The sequence below is a fragment of the Argopecten irradians genome, chromosome 8, assembly GCF_041381155.1.
Source record: "Argopecten irradians isolate NY chromosome 8, Ai_NY, whole genome shotgun sequence".
Classification (NCBI taxonomy): domain Eukaryota; kingdom Metazoa; phylum Mollusca; class Bivalvia; order Pectinida; family Pectinidae; genus Argopecten; species Argopecten irradians.
The window spans coordinates 43,301,709-43,327,305 of record NC_091141.1 but is presented as its reverse complement, the minus strand read 5'-3'; the positions used below and the strand labels follow the sequence as shown (position 1 = coordinate 43,327,305).

At 36.6% G+C, this 25,597-nt stretch overlaps 2 protein-coding genes across 3 annotated transcripts in view; one reads left to right on the top strand and one right to left on the bottom strand.

Moving 5' to 3' along the window:
- Positions 1–4,046, top strand: part of LOC138330440 (kinesin-like protein KIF18B) — a 53,681-nt gene extending 49,635 nt beyond the window's left edge. For both annotated transcript variants that reach the window (XM_069278069.1, XM_069278068.1), the window contains exons 18-21: positions 46–251; positions 1,450–1,531; positions 1,953–2,027; positions 3,019–4,046. In XM_069278069.1, coding sequence (XP_069134170.1) covers positions 46–251; positions 1,450–1,531; positions 1,953–2,027; positions 3,019–3,076 — 421 coding nt within the window. In that variant the 3' untranslated portion in view covers positions 3,077–4,046. The remainder of the gene's footprint in view (positions 1–45; positions 252–1,449; positions 1,532–1,952; positions 2,028–3,018) is intronic.
- A 65-nt stretch (positions 4,047–4,111) lies between these two features.
- Positions 4,112–24,291, bottom strand: LOC138329920 (WD repeat-containing protein 76-like). Its single transcript, XM_069277203.1, has 7 exons — positions 24,268–24,291; positions 23,661–23,782; positions 19,955–20,056; positions 8,905–9,060; positions 8,438–8,488; positions 7,227–7,329; positions 4,112–5,546 (listed from the first exon to the last, which is right to left on the bottom strand). The coding sequence occupies exons 1-7, from the start codon at positions 24,289–24,291 to the stop codon at positions 5,391–5,393; spliced, it is 714 nt and encodes a 237-aa protein (XP_069133304.1). The 3' UTR covers positions 4,112–5,390.
- Positions 24,292–25,597: the final 1,306 nt, after the last annotated feature.

Genomic DNA, 25,597 nt, shown 5'->3' with positions numbered 1-25,597 from the left:
TCAAAATATGACATGCTGTCATCAGGTAGTTTATTTCTGTTCTAGAAACATTGATGACAAAGAAAATACACCAGTTAGAATATTGAAGGAAAATCTCCAAAACACTCCAACAGATGGTAAATTAAATACTCCCAGACGAGTCCTGAAGGCCTCAGGAAACCAGCTGTCAAGGCAGGCAACAGACAACTCACACAAGGAAAGGACTAAACTCCAGCAGATGGGCCTCTTCTCAATGTCAGACCGGCTACAAGGTTAGATATTCTCAATGTCAGACCGGCTACCAGGTTAGATATTCTCAATGTCAGACCGGCTACAAGGTTAGATATTCTCAATGTCAGACCAGCTACAAGGTTAGATATTCTCAATGTCAGACCGGCTACCAGGTTAGATTTTCTCAATGTCAGACAGACTAAAAGGTTAGATATTCTCAATGTCAGACCGGCTACAAGGTTAGATATTCTGGTATTTTCTCAATGTAAGACAGACTGCAAAGTTAGATTTTCTTGGATTTTCTCATTGTCAGACAGGCTACAAGGTCAGATATTCTGGGATTTGTTCTATGTCAGACTGGCTACAAGGTCAGATATTCTGGGATTTTCTCGATGTCAGACAGGCTACAAGGTAAGATATTCTGGGATTTACTCAATGTCAGACAGGCTACAAGGTCAGATATTCTGGGATTTTCTCAATGTCAGACAGGCTAAAAGGTAAGATATTCTGGGATTTTCTCAATGTCAGACTGGCTACAAGGTCAGATATTCTGGGATTTTCTCAATGTCAGACAGGCTACAAGGTAAGATATTCTGGGATTTTCTCAATGTCAGACAGGATACAAAGTCAGATATTCTGGGATTTTCTCAATTTCATACGGTTATAAGGTATGATATTCTGGGATTCTCTCTTTGTCAGACAGGCGCCGAGGTTAGATATTTTGAGACTTTTCAGTAGCTTCATGATTTCAGCAGATGGAGCTTTTCTCCATATGAGTAACTCTGTGTTAATTTAGGTCAGGGAAACTATTTGATTTGACGAGTACCAGGTTGTCTCTCTCGACACTGATTAAAATATGTAGATTTAAAGCATTTGTATATTGATTGAGAATTATTTCAAAGCAGTTTTTATTCTGTGAAAGGTGTATCATTGCGAACATGTTTTGAAATGGAAGTTACAAAATTTTTTAGTCGTGGAAAGAAAGCTGGTCCAAGACTGTTACTATGCCTGCTGTTTGTTATTGGTAATGTGACACACTCTCTAGTAATGAGAATAAGTTGGGAGATCGAATAAGTTGGGAGATCGAATAAGTCGGGAGATCGAATAAGTTGGGAGATCGAATAAGTCGAGAGATCGAATAAGTTGGGAGATCGAATAAGTTGAGAGATCGAATAAGTTAAGAGATCGCTTGTATTGTATTCTATAATAAAGATGACATGTTTGTTCCTTTGTAAACAGAAGAGCGTGTGGAGGTTTCCAAGGGAACGACGCCTGGTTATATGAGGATGACCAAAGCAGCGTCTGGCAGATTTCCTTCCAGGTTAGTTTTTCATCAAACAATAATTGGTAATACAATATACTTACTACATTTAATCAACTCACTTGTTTATTCTACTATTGCCTCCTTCAGTAATTACCTTATTTTGATTTACTCTACTACCAGAGAGATCACGGCTATTTACCGTAATACGGTTTGAATGGTTAGATCTAGTTGTTCGTATTTGCATTAATGGCAGAGTTGGTGATTTCATAATGTTGTTAGGTGAGCATTGACCCATATCAACATCTGTAGGTCTATTGGGATTTACAACCAGTCAAAAAGTATAAATCTACATATTCTTAGTAATAAACAGAAATCAGGCCATCATTAAATGACTTTCATCTAAGTTTCACTATCTGTCTGTCTTCCAAATTGTACTACAATGTAGATGTATGTATAAAAGGATTAATCTGACTTACAGACACAGGAGAGGAATGACCGAGGGAAATGAGGAGCACCGAGGTCACACCTACAAATCCAAGTCGAGTAAATCTTTGTAAGTGTTGTGTACATACAGGTCAAATGACTAAATCTTATGGTAATAAAACCTTGTTATTCTCAAAGAAAATGTAAAATAACCTTAGCATAACAAGTTTTCATATAAGAAATAAAGGTTCCCCAACAAGTGACTGTTGTTTATCATGTTTATCAAACTTGAGTTAGATAATTTTCAAACTTTGAAAAGACACAAGCTTTAGCAAGTGTCTTTTAAAAATTTGAAATTTAACTAACTAGAGTTTAAATAAATTGGGGAACTTATTTATCCCATAACTATAACTATATTTATACTGTGGTGACCATTTTCTCGCCTTCATTCAGGGTACAATATGTAGTGACATCTATCCACCATGAAATATAGTGCCAAATAGAGAGCCAATATTCTATTGTTTAATACTTTGAATACGCAACTACCTGTTCAACAGTAAATACAATGCTATTTAAAAGAAAATGGGCTATGAAAAGTAGCCCGAAGTTGAGAGCCAGTCAGAATCAAGAGATCTTGGAGTTGACCAATCAGAGGCGCCGTAGGTGTGTAAACATAAATGATAACCAACTGCTATGGATATTACCTCATGGGTTTTCCATTGTGAAACATGCCTAGTTATGGGATGACTTTTTCAGCACTTGTACTGTGTAACAGTCTGAACTAATGCATCATTGATTTGTTTGCAAATATCTGTTGATTTGCTGTACGAACTGATGCATTTGTGATAAATATTTTGTCTGAACTGATCACGTGACTAATGAATATAACCATCATCAAATATTAGATCATGTGTAACCCTCTCTGATGTAGGAGCAGTACGATGATCTGTTCATCCTCGATTGGTTTCCAGAGATTTCCGAAACAACTAATTAGTACGTTAGTATGTAGATGTGCAATAGGGCCTTTAGGGGTTTCAATTTTCAAGGAATCTTCGGCTTTGATGGCCCCCGATATAGCAAAATCGGTTTTATTTAATTAAAATAATGTAATTATATTACAGGTTTCGCCAGAAAAGCCAGTCAACGACTAACTTAGCAAGACGTGGATGGCAGTTATAACAAAAATACCATTCAGTAATTCTTACAAGACTTCCAACCAATCATGTCCAGATGTGTACCATTGACTGTGGTCAATAGAACTCTTTATTACGCCTGTGAAGTTTGTTACCATTATCATGTTCATAGAAATCCGTGTTCAGAAGAAATGTGTTCATCAGATATCATAAAATCTGTATACATCCAACAGCTCACGATAGAAATGACATTCAATTGCCATGTGTTAGTATATATGCTGATGAAATCTAGCTTTACACATCTTTTAACTATAAAGTTCTTAGATTAAACTTTTCTTCAAATGGCAATATAAGCTTTCTAGTCTACACATAATTTTGGTTTGCCTTGTATTGCTTGTCCCTTAGCTTAAGCACAACCTTTAATATATTTCTTGACAAATGTCAACAGATTCCTTGCTTCTGTGATATCAAAGGTTTGTAAATTGCCTTTATAGCCAACCATCATTAGATGGTGGGCTATTCAAATAACTTTTCGTCTGAGGTCCGTCCGTCTGTTAACAATTCTTGTTACCACTATTTCTCAGAAAGTGCTGAAGGGATCAAATTTCATATGAAGATTCCCCTAGGGCCCTAGTTGCGCACATTAAATTTGGGCCGAATGGGTCAAGAAGATATCTGACAGGTCACCATCTTGGATTTTGATTCTTGAAGTTTGATATCCCTTTTTCCCCTTGTTATAGATCAATTTTTGATGAGCGCCAAGATCCCTGTGGGACATCATGTTAAAGTATACAACAAAACAAAATTCACATGTAAGACAATTTTATTTGAAACATTTTTCATAAAAACATGATCTTTTATTTGTTGTCTGATCTTATACTTAAAAATAAAAAGTGTTTGACAATACTTCAACATACAAACTTGTATGATCTGTTTTAACAAAGATTTTTTTATCTGTAAATATATTTATATCATTATTAAAATTTTTTGATTCTGAAATTAGAATCAGAACTTGATCTTGTTCGTTTCTTTTTATTACATATGAAACATGCCTAGTACATACAATCTGATATATAGAAGGTAGTTATGTCTAGGCTTACAAAGTAGATTGTTTATCACTGAAGATGGCTCATTCAATTCAGTACCATGATTCAGATTATTGAAAATATACCAGTACTTCTGTAAATCAAATTTAGGATCAAAGTAAATACATGATAACTGCAAAAGGTTATAGTTGTATACTGTATAGTTGCTAATATTGGTGGGGGTTTTATTTCACGAATCCATCCAGAGTAAAGTTAATACCTTGCAAAATTATCAAATACTGACGCTATACAATACAAGTCATATGAGATATGTCTTATCTATAACTGACAATTGAACAATATACATTTATGTAGATGTTTTTTCCCATCAATATCGCAAGACTGAAGATAATGTGATACAATACACCTCAATATGATTACTACCTCCAGATGTAGGGAAAAAAAAGCCATATACAATTAAAAAATGAAATATCACTCTTAGTTACTGTACACCTTCAAGAACAGAATACCCAAGAGATACAACTTCCCATATGTATTGTCCTTTAAGCAGTGACAATACAGTCAACACTTATATCAGTGATATCACTATGTCCACAAGTGACATATTGGCCATCGTCCATATATGTGACATATCGTCCTTCATTCAAATGTGACATACTGGCTATCGTCCTCATGTAACATATCGGCCTTCGTCCACATGTGACATATCGACCATCGTCCATATGTAACATATTGACCATCGTCAACATGTAAAATATAAGCCTTCGTCCACATGTAACATATCGGCTTTTATCGGTATGTGTCATATCAGCTATCATCCACATGTAACATATCGGCTTTTATCGGTATGTGTCATATCAGCTATCATCCACATGTAACATATCGGCTTTTATCGGTATGTGACATATCAGCTATCATCCACATGTAACATATCGGCTTTTATCGGTATGTGACATATCAGCTATCATCCACATGTAACATATCGGCTTTTATCGGTATGTGACATATCAGCTATCATCCACATGCGACATATCGATCATCATCCACGTTACATATTCGCCATTGTCTACACGTGACATAATGACTATTATCCACATGCGACATATCGACCATCGTCCACATTTGACATATCAGCATTCTTCCACATGTGATATATCGACCATCGTCAACATGTGACATATCGGCCATGTTGACGTATAATATATGGCCAACGTCCATGTTTGACAAATCAAAGATCATCTATGTGTGACATATCGGCCATCGCCCATGTGTAACATAGCACCATACAATATCAATGAAACCTATGGTCCATTTTCATGAATTCATAAAAACATGTAGCCTTCCACTGGAGTTAGCTCCAACAAGGATGTCCCTGGTGGAGTGTATGGCGTTTAGTGAACACACAGACCCTAAGTTGTCTGGACACTTAAAAGTTGTCAGAGCTTCACACGAATCGTTGTATATCTCGATCTGAAACAAGAGAAAGACAATCTTACAAATCTTGTAGATAGTCCTGTTAGCTGAATAAGTAATACATTGGTCATTTTCTAAGTCATAGAGGTCATTTCTGAAACTAAAATGTTCTAGTATATACTGGTAAGTGTTGACCTCAAACAGAAGCAAAAGAGAACTTGATGGAAGTGGATGATGTTATTGGAGGGGAAACTCAAGTACTAGGACCAAGGCCAGAGACCTCATCACAGAAGTAAACACCATTATACCCCTGTATCCTAAACACCATTATACCCCTGTATCCTAAACACCATTATACCCCTGTATCAATGGCCCAGAGACCTCATCACAGATCTAAACACCATTATACCCCTGTATCCTAAACACCATTACACCCCTGTATCCTAAACACCATTATACCCCTGTATCAATGGCCCAGAGACCTCATCACAGAACTAAACACCATTATACCCCTGTATCCTAAACATCATTATACCCCTGTATCCTAAACAACATTATACCCCTGTATCCTAAACACCATTATACCCCTGTATCAATGGCCCAGAGACCTCATCACAGATCTAAACACCATTATACCCCTGTATCCTAAACATCATTATAACCCTGTATCCTAAACACCATTATACCCCTGTATCAATGGCCCAGAGACCTCATCACAGAACTAAACACCATTAGACCCCTGTATCAATGGCCCAGAGACCTCATCACAGATCTAAACACCATTATACCCCTGTATCAATGGCCCAGAGACTTCATCACAGAACTAAACACCATTATATCCCTGTATCAATGGCCCAGAGACCTCATCACAGATCTAAACACCATTATACCCCTGTATCAATGGCCCAGAGACCTCATCACAGAACTAAACACCATTATACCCCTGTATCAATGGCCCAGAGACCTCATCACAGAACTAAACACCATTATACCCCTGTATCAATGGCCCAGAGACCTCATCACAGAACTAAACACCATTATACCCCTGTATCAATGGCCCAGAGACCTCATCACAGATCTAAACACCATTATACCCCTGTATCCTAAACACCATTATACCCCTGTATCAATGGCCCAGAGACCTCATCACAGATCTAAACACCATTATACCCCTGTATCCTAAACATCATTATACCCCTGTATCCTAAACAACATTATAACCCTGTATCCTAAACACCATTATACCCCTGTATCAATGGCCCAGAGACCTCATCACAGAACTAAACACCATTATACCCCTGTATCAATGGCCCAGAGACCTCATCACAGATCTAAACACCATTATACCCCTGTATCCTAAACACCATTATACCCCTGTATCAATGGCCCAGAGACCTCATCACAGAACTAAACACCATTATACCCCTGTATCCTAAACACCATTATGCCCCTGTATCCTAAACACCATTATATCCCTGTATCCTAAACACCATTATACCCCTGTATCGATGATTATGCACCAAAGAAAATCACGTCAAAATATAACTTCACAATCACTAGAAGATGGGACTAATCAAGAGTAAATTGATGACAGTTGATATATTTGGAGAAGACACCTATGCCGGGTTACCCAAGCCTGGCATTTGCCCTATGAGGGATGCACATTAAAAATATCAAGCACATTCACCACTACGCCATTATGACCCTCCGACTCATAACCTGAATCACCGTACCTACCTGTCGTGGCCTCTTCATGCTGCCAACCACAAATAAATCTTCTCGTCGAGGATGCCAGACAGCTCGGAAACTGGACAACCAACGACCAACATGGTTGTCATGTCTGTCAACATAAAACCTCATATTACACTCCTAATTTCAACAAAAATGTTTGGAATAATTAAAAGATTGTATTAATGATCTTTATAATGACTACACAACAAATTAACATTTTCAGGCAGAAATGAACTTATTTATACTGATATCTTGTGTACAAAACAGCAAGGCCAAGTATTTAATTTAGGACCCGGCAATGTATATTTTACTTTGAACTTGCTATACCTGATAAGAACACGTGGTAAAAATCGTCAATGTTTGTTAGGTGCCTAGTCAAATCTAGATAAAGATATCAGTTAACATGGACATTAAAATATTTATTCGGTCTATCTTTAGTCAGCTGATCGAGGTGTAAATTATCTGTAATTATGTGCCTCACGCTGGCTTGGATGGGCCATTTATACGACGAGTCACAGCGAGCATCAAAAGCCAGCTGCTGGGTCACAGCGAGTGGGTGTGATAACATATTCACCTTCATCCAAAATAATCCCTTTGTTGACATATTAAACAATAGATACATATCTTTTCATCAGATTAAGTCTAATAACGCAGTTATCTATTTTAAAGCATCTATAATATGTCATCATTGGGGATTGGACAAAATCTGACAGTTCAATTGTGACCTAATTTTACAAACTGAATGTAAACATATATTTTCAGCAGCAGTTTCGTAAATGCACCTAGACTTCTGTCTTCTACCTAAGTTACCAGACGTTGATGTACACACATGTAGGCTCTCGGCCATGATCGAATACGGCACTGATTCGGGGCATTGACCATGTGCACATACAGTTGTATGCATGGCTTCTGCTATGTAGGAAATTCATTAAATTAGATTTAAAAATTAGAATGGTTTACAAGGAATTGTTTCAGGTAAATCAGCAAATTATGTAATTATCCTAATGATTGTCTGTCTTACATTGCATAATATCAATACTCAAACTGATTTTTACTGATTTCAACTCGGATAGTTCAAACTCACGAATTTTTCCTGGAGCATAATCCGGACAATTCCAACTGGGCCATCAATATATATTTAATTTTGTTCCAACTAACCAAAGGTTAACGTACTGTAAATACAATAACACGTAACAGTCAAACAACGTTAAACCTACCTCATGGCTTTGTCTGTGGTTAACTTGCCTTGTGACGAATGTTTTATGATACTGAAAATAAAATTCAAAATCAAGCTCACATTTTAGTCATACATCAACAGTATTACATGTCATTATTTTGACACTACATTACTGTAAAGGTCACATTTTAGTCATACATCAACAGTATTACATGTCATTATGTTGACACTTCATTACTGTAAAGGTCACATTTTAGTCATACATCAACAGTATTACATGTCATTATGTTGACACTTCATTACTGTAAAGGTCACATTTTAGTCATACATTAACAGTATTACATGTCATTATTTTGACACTACATTACTGTAAAGGTCACATTTTAGTCATACATCAACAGTATTACATGTCATTATTTTGAAATCTTTTGATATCAGACAGATATTAAGAGGTCTTATAATGAAGGTGGCCTCTTATACGAAGTTATTGGTGAAATTCCTACTCACCTGATTTTGTCATCTACAGAGGTGGATAGAATGTATTTGCCAGTCACAGGAGAAAAATAAGCACTTGTTACACTTTTAGCATGCTGTACAAGGTCAACAGGTTCATTTTTCTTGCCTTTGGACTTAATCTTTCTATGATCCCACAAACACACAGTCCTAGAATTAAAACACATCAAATAGAGTTCAAAACAACCAAAAATAATCTACAAATGTTAAACCTGCCTTAGCGACCACCTCTGTATAAGGATCACCTGGCTATAACGACATGTATTTCTTGGTCCCTGGGGTGGTCTTTATAGACAGGTTTGACTTCCCTTAGATGGTCTTTATAGACAGGTTTGACTGTTCCTTGGGTGGTCTTTACAGACAGGTTTTTATATCCCTTTGGTGGTCTAAATTGACAGTCCCTGGGGTGGTCTTTATAGACAGGTTTGACCGTCCCTTGAATGGTTCTTATAAGACAAGTTTGACTGTCCCTTCAGTGGTCTAAATAGACAGGTTTGACTGTCCCTTAGGTAGTTCTTATAGAAAAGAAAGGTTTGACAAACATATGTGTCTGTACATGGTGGACACTGTAACAAACATATGTGTCTGTACAAGGTGGACACTGTAACAAACATATGTGTCTGTACAAGGTGGACACTGTAACAAACATGTGTGTCTGTACAGTGTGGACACTGTAACAAACATATGTGTCTTTACATGGTGGACACTGTAACAAACATATGTGTCTGTACAGTGTGGACACTGTAACAAACATATGTGTCTGTACAGGGTGGATGCTGTGACCAACATATGTGTCTGTACAGGGTAGACACTGTAGCAAAAATATGTGTCTGTACAGTGTGGACACTGTGACAAACATATGTGTCTGTACAAGGTGGACACTGTAACAAACATATGTGTCTGTACATGGTGGACACTGTGACAAACATATGTGTCTGTACAGGGTGCACACTGTAACAAACATGTGTGTCTGTACAGGGTGGATACTAACAAACATGTGTGTCTGTACATGGTGGACACTGTAACAAACATGTGTGTCTGTACAGGGTGGATGCTGTGACAAACATATGTGTCTGTACAGGGTAGACACTGTAACAAACATATGTGTCTGTACATGGTGTACATGGTGGATGCTGTGACCAACATATGTGTCTGTACAGGGTAGACACTGTAGCAAAAATATGTGTCTGTACAGTGTGGACACTGTGACAAACATATGTGTCTGTACAAGGTGGACACTGTAACAAACATATGTGTCTGTACATGGTGGACACTGTGACAAACATATGTGTCTGTACAGGGTGCACACTGTAACAAACATGTGTGTCTGTACAGGGTGGATACTAACAAACATGTGTGTCTGTACATGGTGGACACTGTAACAAACATGTGTGTCTGTACAGGGTGGATGCTGTGACAAACATATGTGTCTGTACAGGGTAGACACTGTAACAAACATATGTGTCTGTACAGGGTGGATGCTGTGACCAACATATGTGTCTGTACATGGTGGACACTGTAACAAACATATGTGTCTGTACAGGGTGGATGCTGTGACAAACATATGTGTCTGTACAGGGTAGACACTGTGACCAACATATGTGTCTGTACAGGGTAGACACTGTAACATACATTTTTTTTTTTTTTATTCAGCTTTTTTGTTGTTACATTCATTTTCCATGTTACAAATCAACACACAGTAAGAAAAACAAATGGCATACATGTACTGAAAGTTCAGGAAGTTGTCAATTATAAATACATACATAAACTATGTAAATTTGATTTGTATCTTTCTTCCGCTAATCTCCAAAAAAATTGGCCACAAAAACCCACTTTTGCTTTATTTTGTTTTTTTTTCTCTCTGAATATGAAATTAAATCAAAATTTTCAATTTCTTTGTAAAATAAAGTATAAGCTTTCCACTCTCCAATAGAAGGAGTTTTTGATTTTAATTTACAATAGTATATATAATATTTCAGCAATAATATCAAAAAATTCAATTCATAGCTAAAAACATTGTCTACAATACCAAAAGCCATTATCATTGGGTCTCTGCCCAGCTCAATGTCATAGTTTGATTTTAATAAATTCAAAAAGGATGTCCAAAGAGATTGAACATGGCAACATTCCCAAAAGAGGTGCATGAGTGTTTCTCGACCATCTTTGCAAAAAGAACATCTTTCTGTTTCACTCATTTTACATTGCATTAATTTGCAATTGGTATATATTATTTTATGGAGAAATTTAAATTGAAAGTTTTGAAGTTTTATATCATCTGTAACATTATAAGGTATGATGAAAATCTTATTCCAAACCTCTCTTGGGATGTTGACATGCAAAATCTCCTGCCATGAATTTTGACTTTTAAGTGGATATTCAATAATCGGTTTTAGCATAAGATGGTAAAAGTATTTTGTAATCTTATCATATTTCTTAAGATATTGAATAAATTTGTTTTGATTCAAATTGATTAAGTCATTTTCCTGTTCAAGCAATATACTCTTCCATTGCCTTGGAATTGAATTCATTACACTATAAAATTCAAGAAAATTAATTGTCAGGTTATATTTATCACAAAACCTTTCATAAGTTACAAGTACATTGTTTTCTATCAAATCATTAATAAAAAAAAATTTTTTTTCACACCAATGTTTGTAGAAAAAAGTTTTGTTATCAATCTTAATGAAATTATTTAACCATAATGGTTGTGAGGCAACTAAAACTGGGGTTGTGGGGAGTTCCTCTCCACTTAGCTCAGCCCATATCTTAAAAATTTCTTTCCAAAAAGTATTTAAAGATCTACTTATTTCCAAAATCCCTTCTTTTCTTAGCCTTAAGACCTTGTCCCCTCCATAAGCTTCAATATCATCTAAAAGAAGTGACTTCCATGGAGAACAATTTGATGGGTCTATTAGTTTTTTTATCCAACACATTTTCAAAGCATGACAAAAAGTTAAAATATGCGGAACTCGTAGTCCACCTTCTTCATAATCCCCATACATTACTTTTCGTTTTACTTTATCTATTTTATTGTTCCAAATAAATTTAAAAAAAAACACTTCTGGAGTTCTTGCACAATTTGAGGAGGCGGATCAGGTAAAACTGTCATTGATTGGATAAAAATGGGTAGAGCTAGACTTTTTATTACAGTTACTTTACCAATGTATGTAAGATTTCTAAAGGACCAGTCATTTAGAAGTCTTTTAACAGAAAGTTAATTTTTTAACAAAATTATCATAAAATATATTTTCTGATTGGAGATTGTATGAAATGCCAAGTAATTTAAATTTCCCTTGATGATTCCAGCTTAAATTTCTTTCTGGAAGTATTTCCTCACCACAACCCCTTTTTGCCCCAATCCATATTGCCTGGGTTTTTTCAATGTTTATCTTAAGACCTGATATATGGCCAAAATCCTGTAAAATATCAAGAACAATATTCATAGAGTGTGGATCATCTGATAATGTGAAGGAAGTGTCATCAGCAAATTGATTAATTAGATATTCAGAGTGATTTATTGTGATACCTTGTATATCAGGATGGAATTTAATTGTTGCGCTTAAAATTTCAACACAAAGAATAAAAATATATGGACTGATGGGGTCACCCTGCCTAACTCCACGAGAAATTTTAAAAAATTCAGAACAATGACCATTATTTGTCACACAACATGAACTATCATTATAAAAAGTTTTTATCCAATTTAAAAAAGAAGGACCAAAACCATAAAAAGAGAGAGTTTTCAAAATAAAATTAAAGTCTAAAGAATCGAAAGCTTTTTCAAAATCAATTAGCAAAAGTAAACCTGGGATATTCTCTTTTTCTGTTTTAAATATCAAATCATTAATTATTCTACTGCACTCCCCAATATATCTACCTTTTAAAACCCCCTTTTGAGTTTCACTGATGATACTATTTAATACTACTATTTTAAATCTATTAGAAATAATTGATGATACAATCTTATAGTCTACATTTAATAGAGTAATGGGTCTCCAATTTTTAAGATATAATTTTGACTTACCTTCTTTCGGGATACAAGTTATCATACCCTGACGTTGACTAATTGAGAGCATACCAAGTTCATGTGCTTGATTAAAAGAATTTATCAAAAAGTTATAAATATCAGCCCAGAAAAATTTATAAAATTCCACAGTAAACCCATCCAAACCTGGTGACTTATTATTATTCATATTTTTTAATGATTTAAGACATTCGTCATAATTAATATCACCTTCTAGAATATTTTGTTGCTCAACAGAGAGTTTGGTTATAAAAGGATTATCATTGTTAAAAAATAAATTATCTGTATTTGCTGTTTCATTGTCATTAGTGGTACTAGAGTAGAGACATTCATAATAATGTTTTTGTTCATTTAAAATATCTTGTAGATCTGTAATTTCATCACCAGTATCTTTTAAAAGCTTTGGTATAATTTTTTCTTGGTAGTGCCTTTTCTCTAGATTACAAAAAAACTTAGAACTTCGCTCACCTTCGACTTTCCATTGGGATTTGGCTCTCATTATAATACCTTTTATTTTACTTTCTCTAATAAGTATCAATTCATTTTCAACCTCCTCAATGACTTTAGCCCTTCTTTCCTTTTCATGATTTAAACTTTCAAGTTTTTGCTCAAGGTTTTTTTCTATTTTCTCTCTTTCCTTTTTTTTGAATGAAGAATAAGCAATTGTTTTTCCTCTAATCATTAATTTCATAGTTTCCCACAATAATTGATGGCTTATTGTATAATTAATTAAATTTTGGTCATCTTCTTCTGGATTAATAGCATAAATGTTTATGGTATCTCTAATACAATTTTTAACAATATTTACATATTCTGGGTCACCCAGCAGACTATTATTAAACTTCCATGTTCCCCGCCCTTTTGGTTGATTTACAAATTTTAAATTCAAAAATATGGGTGAATGGTCAGAACGATAGCTTGAACCAATTTTAGAACTACAAACAAAGGGAGATAAATCTGAAGATATTAAAAAATAATCTAACCTGGCTTGTTTTCTATGTGGACCTTGCCAAGTGAATAAATGTTTATCAGTATTTGTTTTTTTCCAAATATCCAAAAGATCAAATAGTTCCATTAATGCAAGAATTTCTTTTCGATTTACCTCATTATTTCTGTTAACATAATTCTTGGTATCTACATCATAACTCTGTGGAGCATTCCAATCTCCTCCTAAAATAAAAGAAGTGTTCTGTCGCAATTGAAGTTGCTGTGAAAGATAATGATAAAAATTAACATTGGTATCATTTGGGCCATAAACTGCCACTAGAGTTATGTTTTTATCAGAAGAAGCAAGTACAATGTCAAGAATAAGAATATTTCCAGTTTTGTCTCGGGTAATAGACAGTAGTTTATAGCCAAAAGTGTTATTAAAAAGAATCCCAACCCCACGACTATTTGAGGAATATGAATTAAACCATGCCTGATAACCCCATTCATCTTTCCATTTTTTTTCTACTTCTTCAGTTGAATGGGTATCGATCAGGAAAATGATATCACTTTTCTTTTTATACTTTTCGAAAATGTCTCTTCGCTTCACAGAATCAGAGGCTAAACCTCTACAATTAACGCTACATATTTTCAATTCATCCATATATATTTATAATCTATATAGATATAAGATTGACAGATAAGATAAAAGCATATGCACAAAATATACATACTGTAACTACAAAAATGTTTGTTCCAAGACCTAGCACATACATACAGCTTTGACTTGTACATGTATTTGAAAAAACATAGAAAACGAATGTAACTGATTTTACAATTTAAGTATATCCCTTCCCTGTTCCCAATCATAAAAAAGAGCAAAAATAAGCAGAGACAAAGAAAGCAACTACGAATTCCTGTCTCATATTTACTTAACATTCCCGGATGTGAATATATGACCTAGCTCCCCCACTCCGGCTCAAACCAAAGAAACAAAAAGCAAAGAAAAAATATTAAAAGTTTAAATGAGACGATGAAGAATTTTTCAAACTCTTTAACCCAGTACTGTCTTCATTAATTCGTACAACAATAACTACAAATGTACTTCTGAAAACGATTGAGTAAGTCAGAAGTTACAATTACATTATACTGATTATTAAAATAGCTAAATAAATAAAAGTACGTGTGTAAGTTTCGGTTCATATTTAAACAGAACAATAACAACGAATGATAATCGTAATAATAATAGTATGTGATATTTTCCCTTTTGAATTGGCCTATGGCTTACAGCGATACCAGGTACATCTGTATGTAAACGGCCTAATGTATTGTATCTTAGTATAAATATCATAATCTTCAAATAATTCACACGTGTCTGAGTTCATAAGAACAGCGAAAAATACTTATACAAAAGCTATTATTCAAATCACTGTTTCGGTTTTATATACATAGAATGCAGAAGATTTCAATTTGATTCCACTTTTCAATTTGACCTGCCAACATACATGTAGATAGGCGACTTACATACAATAAAAAACATGATGTACCAATCCTCGTGTCATAGCCTAGCTGTTTACGCCGGAAGTACAGATAACTCTGTTTGGCATCACTAAATGACAACTCATTTTTTAGTCGGCTCAATGAAAGCGCCAACACATAAACTTCTCATTAATTAGTTTTCGTAACATAATACTCATGACAAACAAAAAAGAACAAGCAGTTTTCAATTACAATTCAATATATATTTTATCATTTAAGGTTAAAGTTAAAAACTAGCTTTGATTCGGAAATTGATGCCGAGTTAACACTAAATATAGATTCGCATGGTGGGAAAGACGTCAGTAATCCGCCTACACAAAAGTACTGCACTAAACTGTTATTTCCAAGAATCAACCTGTATGTTTACCATTGTTCATATTTTTATGGTGGAGCTTTATATAAATCAGACTAATTGTCTAAAATACTATATACATATAATATTATATACTGTGCATGTAAAGCGTTACAAAGTTCCCTCCCTTGCCAAACAGTAAGTCACGCAACAATTTAAGAAAAAAAATCTTATTTTGAACCAAGGACGTATATTCTCACTTATAATTCCTTGTTTGAACAGTCATTTTTTTTCAATATATAAGCTCAGAGAAAGTTTACATATTTATTATTCAGTCAAGTGTGAAAAATGAGATTTAAATAAAATAATTTAATGTATCAAAGTATTTTGTAATTCTTACACAGGTAACATTTTATAGAATAACGCAATGTACTTATTTAGAAAACAAAATTCTAAAAGGACCATGTACAAAAGTATGTATAACATATCTTTTTATTTTTTTTTTTTTATTTTCATAAGTTCAGATTTGAATCACTTGGTCTTTTTTTTTATTTAATTATCGATGACGTTTCTCAACCAATTCTACAAAAGGGTGGTCCTTTCTATATATCAGCTTGTAATTGTTCCTTTCCCGTGGGGGCATTTTCCAGCGTTTTTCAAGCAGGGAAGACCGACGCTTACTTACGACGTTTGGCAGATCAGGGATCACGCTGAAACCGGAACCCCTTTTTAGTTTATATGCGGCGTTCATGATGTCATCCCTGTCCAAAAGGCTACTCAACCTAATAATGATGTTAGGACATCCTTCAGAGCCTCCTTGGAGTCTGTGGACGGCTGTCAAGAGAACGGTTTTAGAAAATGATTCCTCCATTTTCAAGGTTGTGATGAGGAATTCTCTTACAACCTTCTCAGTATTTCTGGGATTTTCTTTCGAATCGCCCTTTACACCTCTGATAATCAAGTTCCATTTTCTCCCCCACATGTCAAGCTTCACTCTCTCATTATCTACCGCTGCGATTTTATCCTCGATGTTAGGAATAGTCTCTTCATGGATAGTCCGTATACTTTCATTTGAGTGCTCCGCGAACTGCTCTAAATTGGACACCTTTGTCTTTAGACACTCGACGTCGGCTTGTACACCCGATATCTGGAGGTGGAGTTTCATGAAGCATTTGCCAATATCCTCAAACCCATTGCACTTATATGCGTCGGCTAAATTATCATTATTAGCGATAGACGAACCCGGATTAGCACCACTCCCCTTGGGAGCCTCACCACTTGAGTCCATAGGTGAGCTGGGTCGTTCATGGTCACTCGGTACACGGCCTGTATGTGTACTCGACATAACGTACTATATTGGCCTACACACACGTGTGCACGTGCACAAATGTTGAAATACGGGTATGTAAAAGGCAAGTTCAAAGCACGTAATTGGGTTTTGCTATATCTCCGCTTTTGAGATATGTATATACAGTGTTACAAAGAGCACAAAGTTTTTCAACAGAGAAGACCGTTCATGGAGTCTTTTTCAATATATTTTCAAAATAAACCGGAGCAGGTTCACTCACCGCCTCACTGGTTCGCCATTCAACCGGAAGACACTGTAACAAACATGTGTGTCTGTACAGGGTGGAATCTGTGACCAACATATGTGTCTGTACAGGGTGGATGCTGTGACAAACATATGTGTCTGTACAGGGTGGAAGCTGTGACAAACATATGTGTCTGTACAGGGTGGATGCTGTGACAAACATATGTGTCTGTACAGGGTAGACACTGTAACAAACATATGTGTCTGTACAGGGTGGATGCTGTGACAAACATATGTGTCTGTACAGGGTGGATGCTGTGACAAACATATGTGTCTGTACAGGGTGGAAGCTGTGACAAACATATGTGTCTGTACATGGTGGATGCTGTGACAAACATATGTGTCTGTACAGGGTGGTCACTGTGACAAACATATGTGTCTGTACAGGGTGGTCACTGTGACAAACATATGTGTCTGTACAGGGTAGAAGCTGTGACAAACATATGTGTCTGTTCAGGGTAGACACTGTAACAAACATATGTGTCTGTACAGGGTGGATGCTGTGACAAACATATCTGTCTGTACAGGGTGGATGCTGTGACAAACATATGTGTCTGTACAGGGTGGATGCTGTGACAAACATATGTGTCTGTACAGGGTGGAAGCTGTGACAAACATATGTGTCTGTACATGGTGGATGCTGTGACAAACATATGTGTCTGTACAGGGTGGTCACTGTGACAAACATATGTGTCTGTACAGGGTGGTCACTGTGACAAACATATGTGTCTGTACAGGGTGGATGCTGTGACAAACATATGTGTCTGAACAGGGTAGAAGCTGTGACAAACATATGTGTCTGTTCAGGGTAGACACTGTAACAAACATATGTGTCTGTACAGGGTGGATGCTGTGACAAACATATCTGTCTGTACAGGGTGGTCACTGTGACAAACATATGTGTCTTTACAGGGTGGATGCTGTGACAAACATATGTGTCTGAACAGGGTGGAAGCTGTGACAAACATATGTGTCTGTACAGGGTGGATGCTGTGACAAACATATGTGTCTGTACAGGGTAGACACTGTAACAAACATATGTGTCTGTACAGAGTGGACGCTGTGACAAACATATGTGTCTGTATAGAGTGGAAGCTGTGACAAACAAATGTGTCTGTACAGGGTGGACGCTGTTACAAACAAATGTGTCTGTACAGGGTGGACGCTGTTACAAACATATGTGTCTGTACAGGGTGGACGCTGAGTGTACGCAAGGACTTACCCGTCAGTAGACGCTGTGGCACACATATGTGTCTGTACAGGGTGGACGCTGACTGTACGTAAGGACTTACCCGTCAGTAGACGCTGTGGCAAACATATGTGTCTGTACAGGGTGGACGCTGACTGTACGTAAGGACTTACCCGTCAGTAGACGCTGTGGCAAACATATGTGTCTGTACAGGGTGGACGCTGACTGTACGTAAGGACTTACCCGTCAGTAGACGCTGTGGCAAACATATGTGTCTGTACAGGGTGGACGCTGACTGTACGTAAGGACTTACCCGTCAGTAGACGCTGTGGCAAACATATGTGTCTGTACAGGGTGGACGCTGACTGTACGTAAGGACTTACCCGTCAGTAGACGCTGTGACAAACATATGTGTCTGTACAGGGTGGACGCTGACTGTACGTAAGGACTTACCCGTCAGTAGACGCTGTGGCAAACATATGTGTCTGTACAGGGTGGACGCTGACTGTACGTAAGGACTTACCCGTCAGTAGACGCTGTGGCAAACAAATGTGTCTGTACAGGGTGGACGCTGACTGTACGTAAGGACTTACCCGTCAGTAGACGCTGTGGCAAACATATGTGTCTGTACAGGGTGGACGCTGACTGTACGTAAGGACTTACCCGTCAGTAGACGCTGTGGCAAACATATGTGTCTGTACAGGGTGGACGCTGACTGTACGTAAGGACTTACCCGTCAGTAGACGCTGTGACAAACATATGTGTCTGTACAGGGTGGACGCTGACTGTACGTAAGGACTTACCCGTCAGTAGACGCTGTGGCAAACATATGTGTCTGTACAGGGTGGACGCTGACTGTACGTAAGGACTTACCCTTCAGTAGACGTTGTGGCAAACAAATGTGTCTGTACAGGGTGGACGCTGACTGTACGTAAGGACTTACCCGTCAGTAGACGCTGTGGCAAACATATGTGTCTGTACAGGGTGGACGCTGACTGTACGTAAGGACTTTACCCGTCAGTAGATGCTGTGGCAAACATATGTGTCTGTACATGGTGGACGCTGACTGTACGTAAGGACTTACCCGTCAGTAGATGCTGTGGCAAACATATGTGTCTGTACAGGGTGGACGCTGACTGTACGTAAGGACTTACCCGTCAATAGACGCTGTGGCAAACAAATGTGTCTGTACAGGGTGGACGCTGACTGTACGTAAGGACTTACCCGTCAGTAGACGCTGTGGCAAACATATGTGTCTGTACAGGGTGGACGCTGACTGTACGTAAGGACTTACCCGTCAGTAGACGCTGTGACAAACATATGTGTCTGTACAGGGTGGACGCTGACTGTACGTAAGGACTTACCCGTCAGTAGACGCTGTGACAAACATATGTGTCTGTACAGGGTGGACGCTGACTGTACGTTAGGACTTACCCGCCAGTAGACGCTGTGACAAACATATGTGTCTGTACAAGGACTTACCCATCAGTAGATGCTGTGGCAAACATATGTGTCTGTACAGGGTGGATGCTGACTGTACGTAAGGATTTTAAATGTAAACTGTACTCATGTTCTGCCTCAACTCTGAAAACATCAAACATCATTGATTCATTTTTTCACAGATAAACTCGACCAAATGTTTATTTCTATTACAATATATATAACTTTGATACGAGATAGAATGACCTTGACATTCATTAATGACATAAATAAAGTTTAGTTGTGAAGGTGAAGGTAATAATACATGTAACTTGACCTTCACTATGATATGTTTATTCTTTATGTATTTTATAATTCAAATCTAAATGAAAGCCCAATTTTATAGTGCTCCCTTACCATTAAGCCACAGTACTGACAGGCTAGTGAATGCAAACAGGGACAATCTATTGTACAGTAGATGATTTTATCAATGACCTTCACATTTACTAAAGGACATTCACAAACCTCTAAAAAACTTCACATTCAATTAGATTACTGACACATTTGCAACAGGAAATTGAACATTAATACTATTATCTTCACCTTTATACTATAACCTTCACATTAATACTATAACCTTCACCCTTATACTGTAACCTTCACCCTTATACTGTAACCTTCATCTTTATACTGTAACAATCACCTTTATACTATAACCTTCATCTTTATACTATAACCTTCACCCTTATACTATAACCTTCACTTTTATACTATAACCTTCACCCTTATACTGTAACCTTCACCCTTATACTGTAACAATCACCCTTATACTGTAACCTTCATCCTTATACTGTAACCTTCACCTTTATACTATAACCTTCACCTTTATACTATAACCTTCACTTTCATACTATAACCTTCACCCTTATACTGTAACCTTCACCTTTATACTGTAACAATCACCCTTATACTGTAACCTTCATCCTTATACTGTAACCTTCACACTTATACTATAACCTTCACCTTTATACCATAACCTTCACCTTTATACTGTAACCTTCACCTTTATCCTATAACCTCCCATTTATACTATAAGCTTCACATTTACACTGTAACTTTCACATTTATACCATGACCTTCACATTTATACTGTAACTTTCCCCTTTATATTACAGTAAAACCCCTATAACTGGAACAGCAAGGATCACTAGTTTGAGGAATACAGGAAATTCGACTCATTCTTGGTTGGTCACTATCGATCATCAATAGACAAAACATCTTGTCTCAAAATATGACAAACAATTCATGTCAATGACATTTTAATTACCGTATTTTCCGGACAATAAACCGCACCTTTGTATAAGCCGCAGAGGCCTTTTTTCACGACTTTTTCAGGTTTTGTACACGTATAAGACGCACCGTTATATAAGCCGCACCCAAAAGTTAGGACCATGCACCCACGTAACCATCTGTGTATACGATCGATCTCTATTGAAGTACGGTAATGCTTATCGATCGTTTGGAATCACGAAAACTGTCTGTAAACTTGTACTGTAAATATATAACAAATAAAACTCACTATGGTGTAAATATCTTTAGCAAAATGGACTTGGTCATGTTTCTGTTCGTTGTTTATTCTGCCATTACGTAAGCCTACTAGTGTGTAAACAAACATGGCGGCCGTACGATTTCACGCTTACTCTCTCTCATATTTCAGCATGCCGGTTAAAATACTTTCTTCAGTATGCATATGATTTTATTTTATCTCTATTTTGATATATTTCGCGTATTTATTATATTGATGTGTAAAGGATTACTGTATTATCAAGGCTTGTATCATTAACCTAAAACTGACTTCGTTTAGAGTGTTATCTGTCAAGTTGCCATCCCATGATGCAATTCACCGAAGCCTTATTTTTGGAAAGTTCCGGATATTATTTCGTGGTGTTTGCCGCTATAGAGATCGATTAAATGATTTTAATATGACTGTGCGATGTTTTACACTCGGTATAATGTTCTAAATTACACGTGATTGACATGTATAAACTTGATTGCTGATTATTTCAATAAAATCACGGCGACAGGATTCCGGGAAATTCCCCTCTTGACCGACATATGTGTAAGCCCTAACTAACACGTGTGCAAGTTTGAGGTCATGCTTACTCTCCCTCATATTTCAGTACGCCGGTAAAATACTTTCTTCAGTAACGTTATGAATTGGATTATATTTCTTTTCTGATATATTTTGTGTATTAAATATGTCTTTGTGTAGAGAGTTACTGTATCAATCGACTTCGTTTAGAGTGTTCTTCCACTGTTTGTTAGCTAGGTATCCCATGATGCAATTCACCGAAGCCTCATTTTTGTAACCTTCCGGATTAAGACCTCTTGGTGTTTGCTGCTACAGAGATCGATTAAATGATGTTTTATAGACTGTTTGATGCTTATAACATCGCTATAATGTTCTATATAACATGTAAAACACGCAAATAAACTTGAATGCTGATTAATTCATTGAAATCACAGTGACAGGATTCCGAGAAGTACACATGCTGACCGAGTGTAACACGTGTGCAAGTTAGCAGTAATTCAGAAGATCGTTTTCTCGCTGTCTGCGGACATTTCTTGCACACACATAATATTTAAATAATATATTTAACTTATTGTTTGATATTTGATGATTTTTGACGTTTTAGTTATTATTTTCTTGGTAACAATCCTGCAGCAAATCGATAGCGAAATCAGTCCGCCATTGTGTTGTGACTGTAAACAACCACGCTTCACTCGGGCGATTTTCCCTGAATTAAACAATTTTACGATTGAGCATGTATCTGGTACGTTAAAATTTTTATCTTTATAATATTTCCATCACATATTATATCGTTTAAACACTTTTACAGTGATTTTTTCGATGTATAACTTTATTAAACCGCAATCGTGTTGTGATTGTAAACAAACATGTTTCAGTCGGCGGATTTTCCTCGAATTCAACAATTTTACGAATGAACATGCATCTGATACGTAATAATTTTCATCTTTAATATATTTTCATTGCATATTTTATCTTTTAAACACTTTTACAGCGATTTGTTCGATGTATAACTTTACAAAACAGGCGAGTAAAATTTACGATTTTCACATGTGAATCACGACGTAATAATGCAAAAACATCGTCAGATTTTGGTTTTCGTCCATGGATTAGCCGCACTGCTGTATAAGCAGCATTCCCGATTTTCAGGGAAAAAAGTCGCGGCTTATGCTCCGGAAAATAAGGTAGCGTGATTTTCTGCATTCTGAATTTTTATGAAAGTGGTTCATGATAGCAGCATCAAATTGAAAACATACATTATTACATATATTACCTTTACAAAATTTCTGTTAGAAGAATACGGTTTAATACAAGGTTTAATACTATGTATTTGATGAAACGGGGATATTTTTCTGTTCAAGGAATAAGGTGTATTAAATGAATAGCTGTTCGAGCTATCCAGTGTTTTGTTACATGAAATATATAGGGACATGTTCGGGACCCTGCGATCAGTTCGACAAATCGGAGGCATTTGAGGAATTAAAGTTCAATTAGAGGGGTTATACCATATAACCTTCACATTTATACAATTACCTTCACCTTTACACTAAATCTTTCACCTTGATACTAAAAGACCTTCACCTTGATACTAAATGACCTTCACGTTTAGACTAAATGACCTTCACGTTGATACCATAACCAACCCTTTAACTTCTGACCTTTCTGACCTTTATAACCTACCCTTTGGTCCTTCTGTCCACCAAGGCCACAGAACCATCCTGTTGTGAGACCAGAAGTGTGGAGTCGGACTGGAAATCAAAATTCTTCAGCAGGTTGTAATTATCTTCTGGTGACGAATAAACCTGAAAGGTGACAAAAAATGCTGAATGATGACTTCATCAATTCTGTATTTGCATATTACAGAGTTATCTGTCCTTGCGGGTATGTATCAATTGTGACATCACATGTTTGCGTTACAATCCTGTCTATTAGAGACCACTATTTACAATCCCCTGTCTAATAGAGACCACTATTTACAATCCCCTGTCTAATAGAGACCACTATTTACAATCCCCTGTCTAATAGAGACCACTATTTACAATCCCCTGTCTAATAGAGACCACTATTTACAATCCCCTGTCTAATAGAGACCACTATTTACAATCCCCTGTCTATTAGAGACCACTATTTACAATCCCCTGTCTATTAGAGACCACTATTTACAATCCCCTGTCTATTAGAGACCACTATTTACAATCCCCTGTCTATGAGAGATCATGATTTACAATCCCCTGTCTATTAGAGACCACTATTTACAATCCCCTGTCTAATAGAGACTACTATTTACAATCCCTTGTCTATGAGAGATCATGATTTACAATCCCCTGTCTATGAGAGACACTATTTACAATCCTCTGTCTATGAGAGACCACTATTTACAATCCCCTGTCTATTAGAGACCACTATTTACAATCCCCTGTCTATGAGAGACTATGATGTACAATCCCCTGTCTATGAGAGACCACTATTTACAATCCCCTGTCTATTAGAGACCACTATTTACAATCCCTTTTCTATGAGAGACTATGATGTACAATCCCCTGTCTATTAGAGACCACTATTTACAATCCCTTGTCTATGAGAGACCACTATTTACAATCCCCTGTCTATTAGAGACCACTATTTACAATCCTCTGTCTATGAGAGACCACTATTTACAATCCCCTGTCTATGAGAGACCACTATTTACAATCCCCTGTCTATTAGAGACCACTATTTACAATCCCCTGTCTATTAGAGACCACTATTTACAATCCCCTGTCTATGAGAGACAATGATTTACAATCCCCTGTCTATCAGAGATCATGATTTACAATCCCATGTCTATTAGAGACCACTATTTACAATCCTCTGTCTATCAGAGATCATGATTTACAATCCCCTGTCTATTAGAGACTACTATTTACAATCCCCTGTCTAATAGAGACCACTATTTACAATCCCCTGTCTATTAGAGACCACTATTTACAATCCCCTGTCTATCAGAGATCATGATTTACAATCCCATGTCTATTAGAGACCACTATTTACAATCCTCTGTCTATGAGAGACTATGATTTACAATCCCCTGTCTATTAGAGACTACTATTTACAATCCCCTGTCTAATAGAGACCACTATTTATAATCCCATGTCTATTAGAGACCACTATTTACAATCACCTGTCTATTAGAGACCACTATTTACAATCCTCTGTCTATGAGAGATCATGATTTACAATCCCCTGTCTATTAGAGACCACTATTTACAATCCCCTGTCTATTAGAGACCACTATTTACAATCCCCTGATTTACAATCCTCTATGAGAGATCATGATTTACAATCCCCTGTCTAATAGAGATCACTATTTACAATCCCTTGTCTATGAGAGATCATGATTTACAATCCCCTGTCTATGAGAGACCACTATTTACAATCCCCTGTCTATGAGAGACTATGATTTACAATCCCCTGTCTATGAGAGACTATGTTTTACAATCCCCTGTCTATGAGAGACTATGATTTACAATCCCCTGTCTATGAGAGACTATGATGTACAATCCCCTGTCTATTAGAGACCACTATTTACAATCCCCTGTCTATGAGAGACTATGATTTACAATCCCCTGTCTAATAGA

Coding starts and splice junctions, on each gene's coding strand:
- LOC138329920 (XM_069277203.1), bottom strand. CDS start 24,291: ATGATCTCTCATAGACAAGGGATT. Junction 7,330..8,437: donor ACCACAGACAAAGCCATGAG/GTAGGTTTAACG, acceptor TTATGTTGACAG/ACATGACAACCATGTTGGTC. Junction 5,547..7,226: donor GCATGAAGAGGCCACGACAG/GTAGGTACGGTG, acceptor CTCTTGTTTCAG/ATCGAGATATACAACGATTC.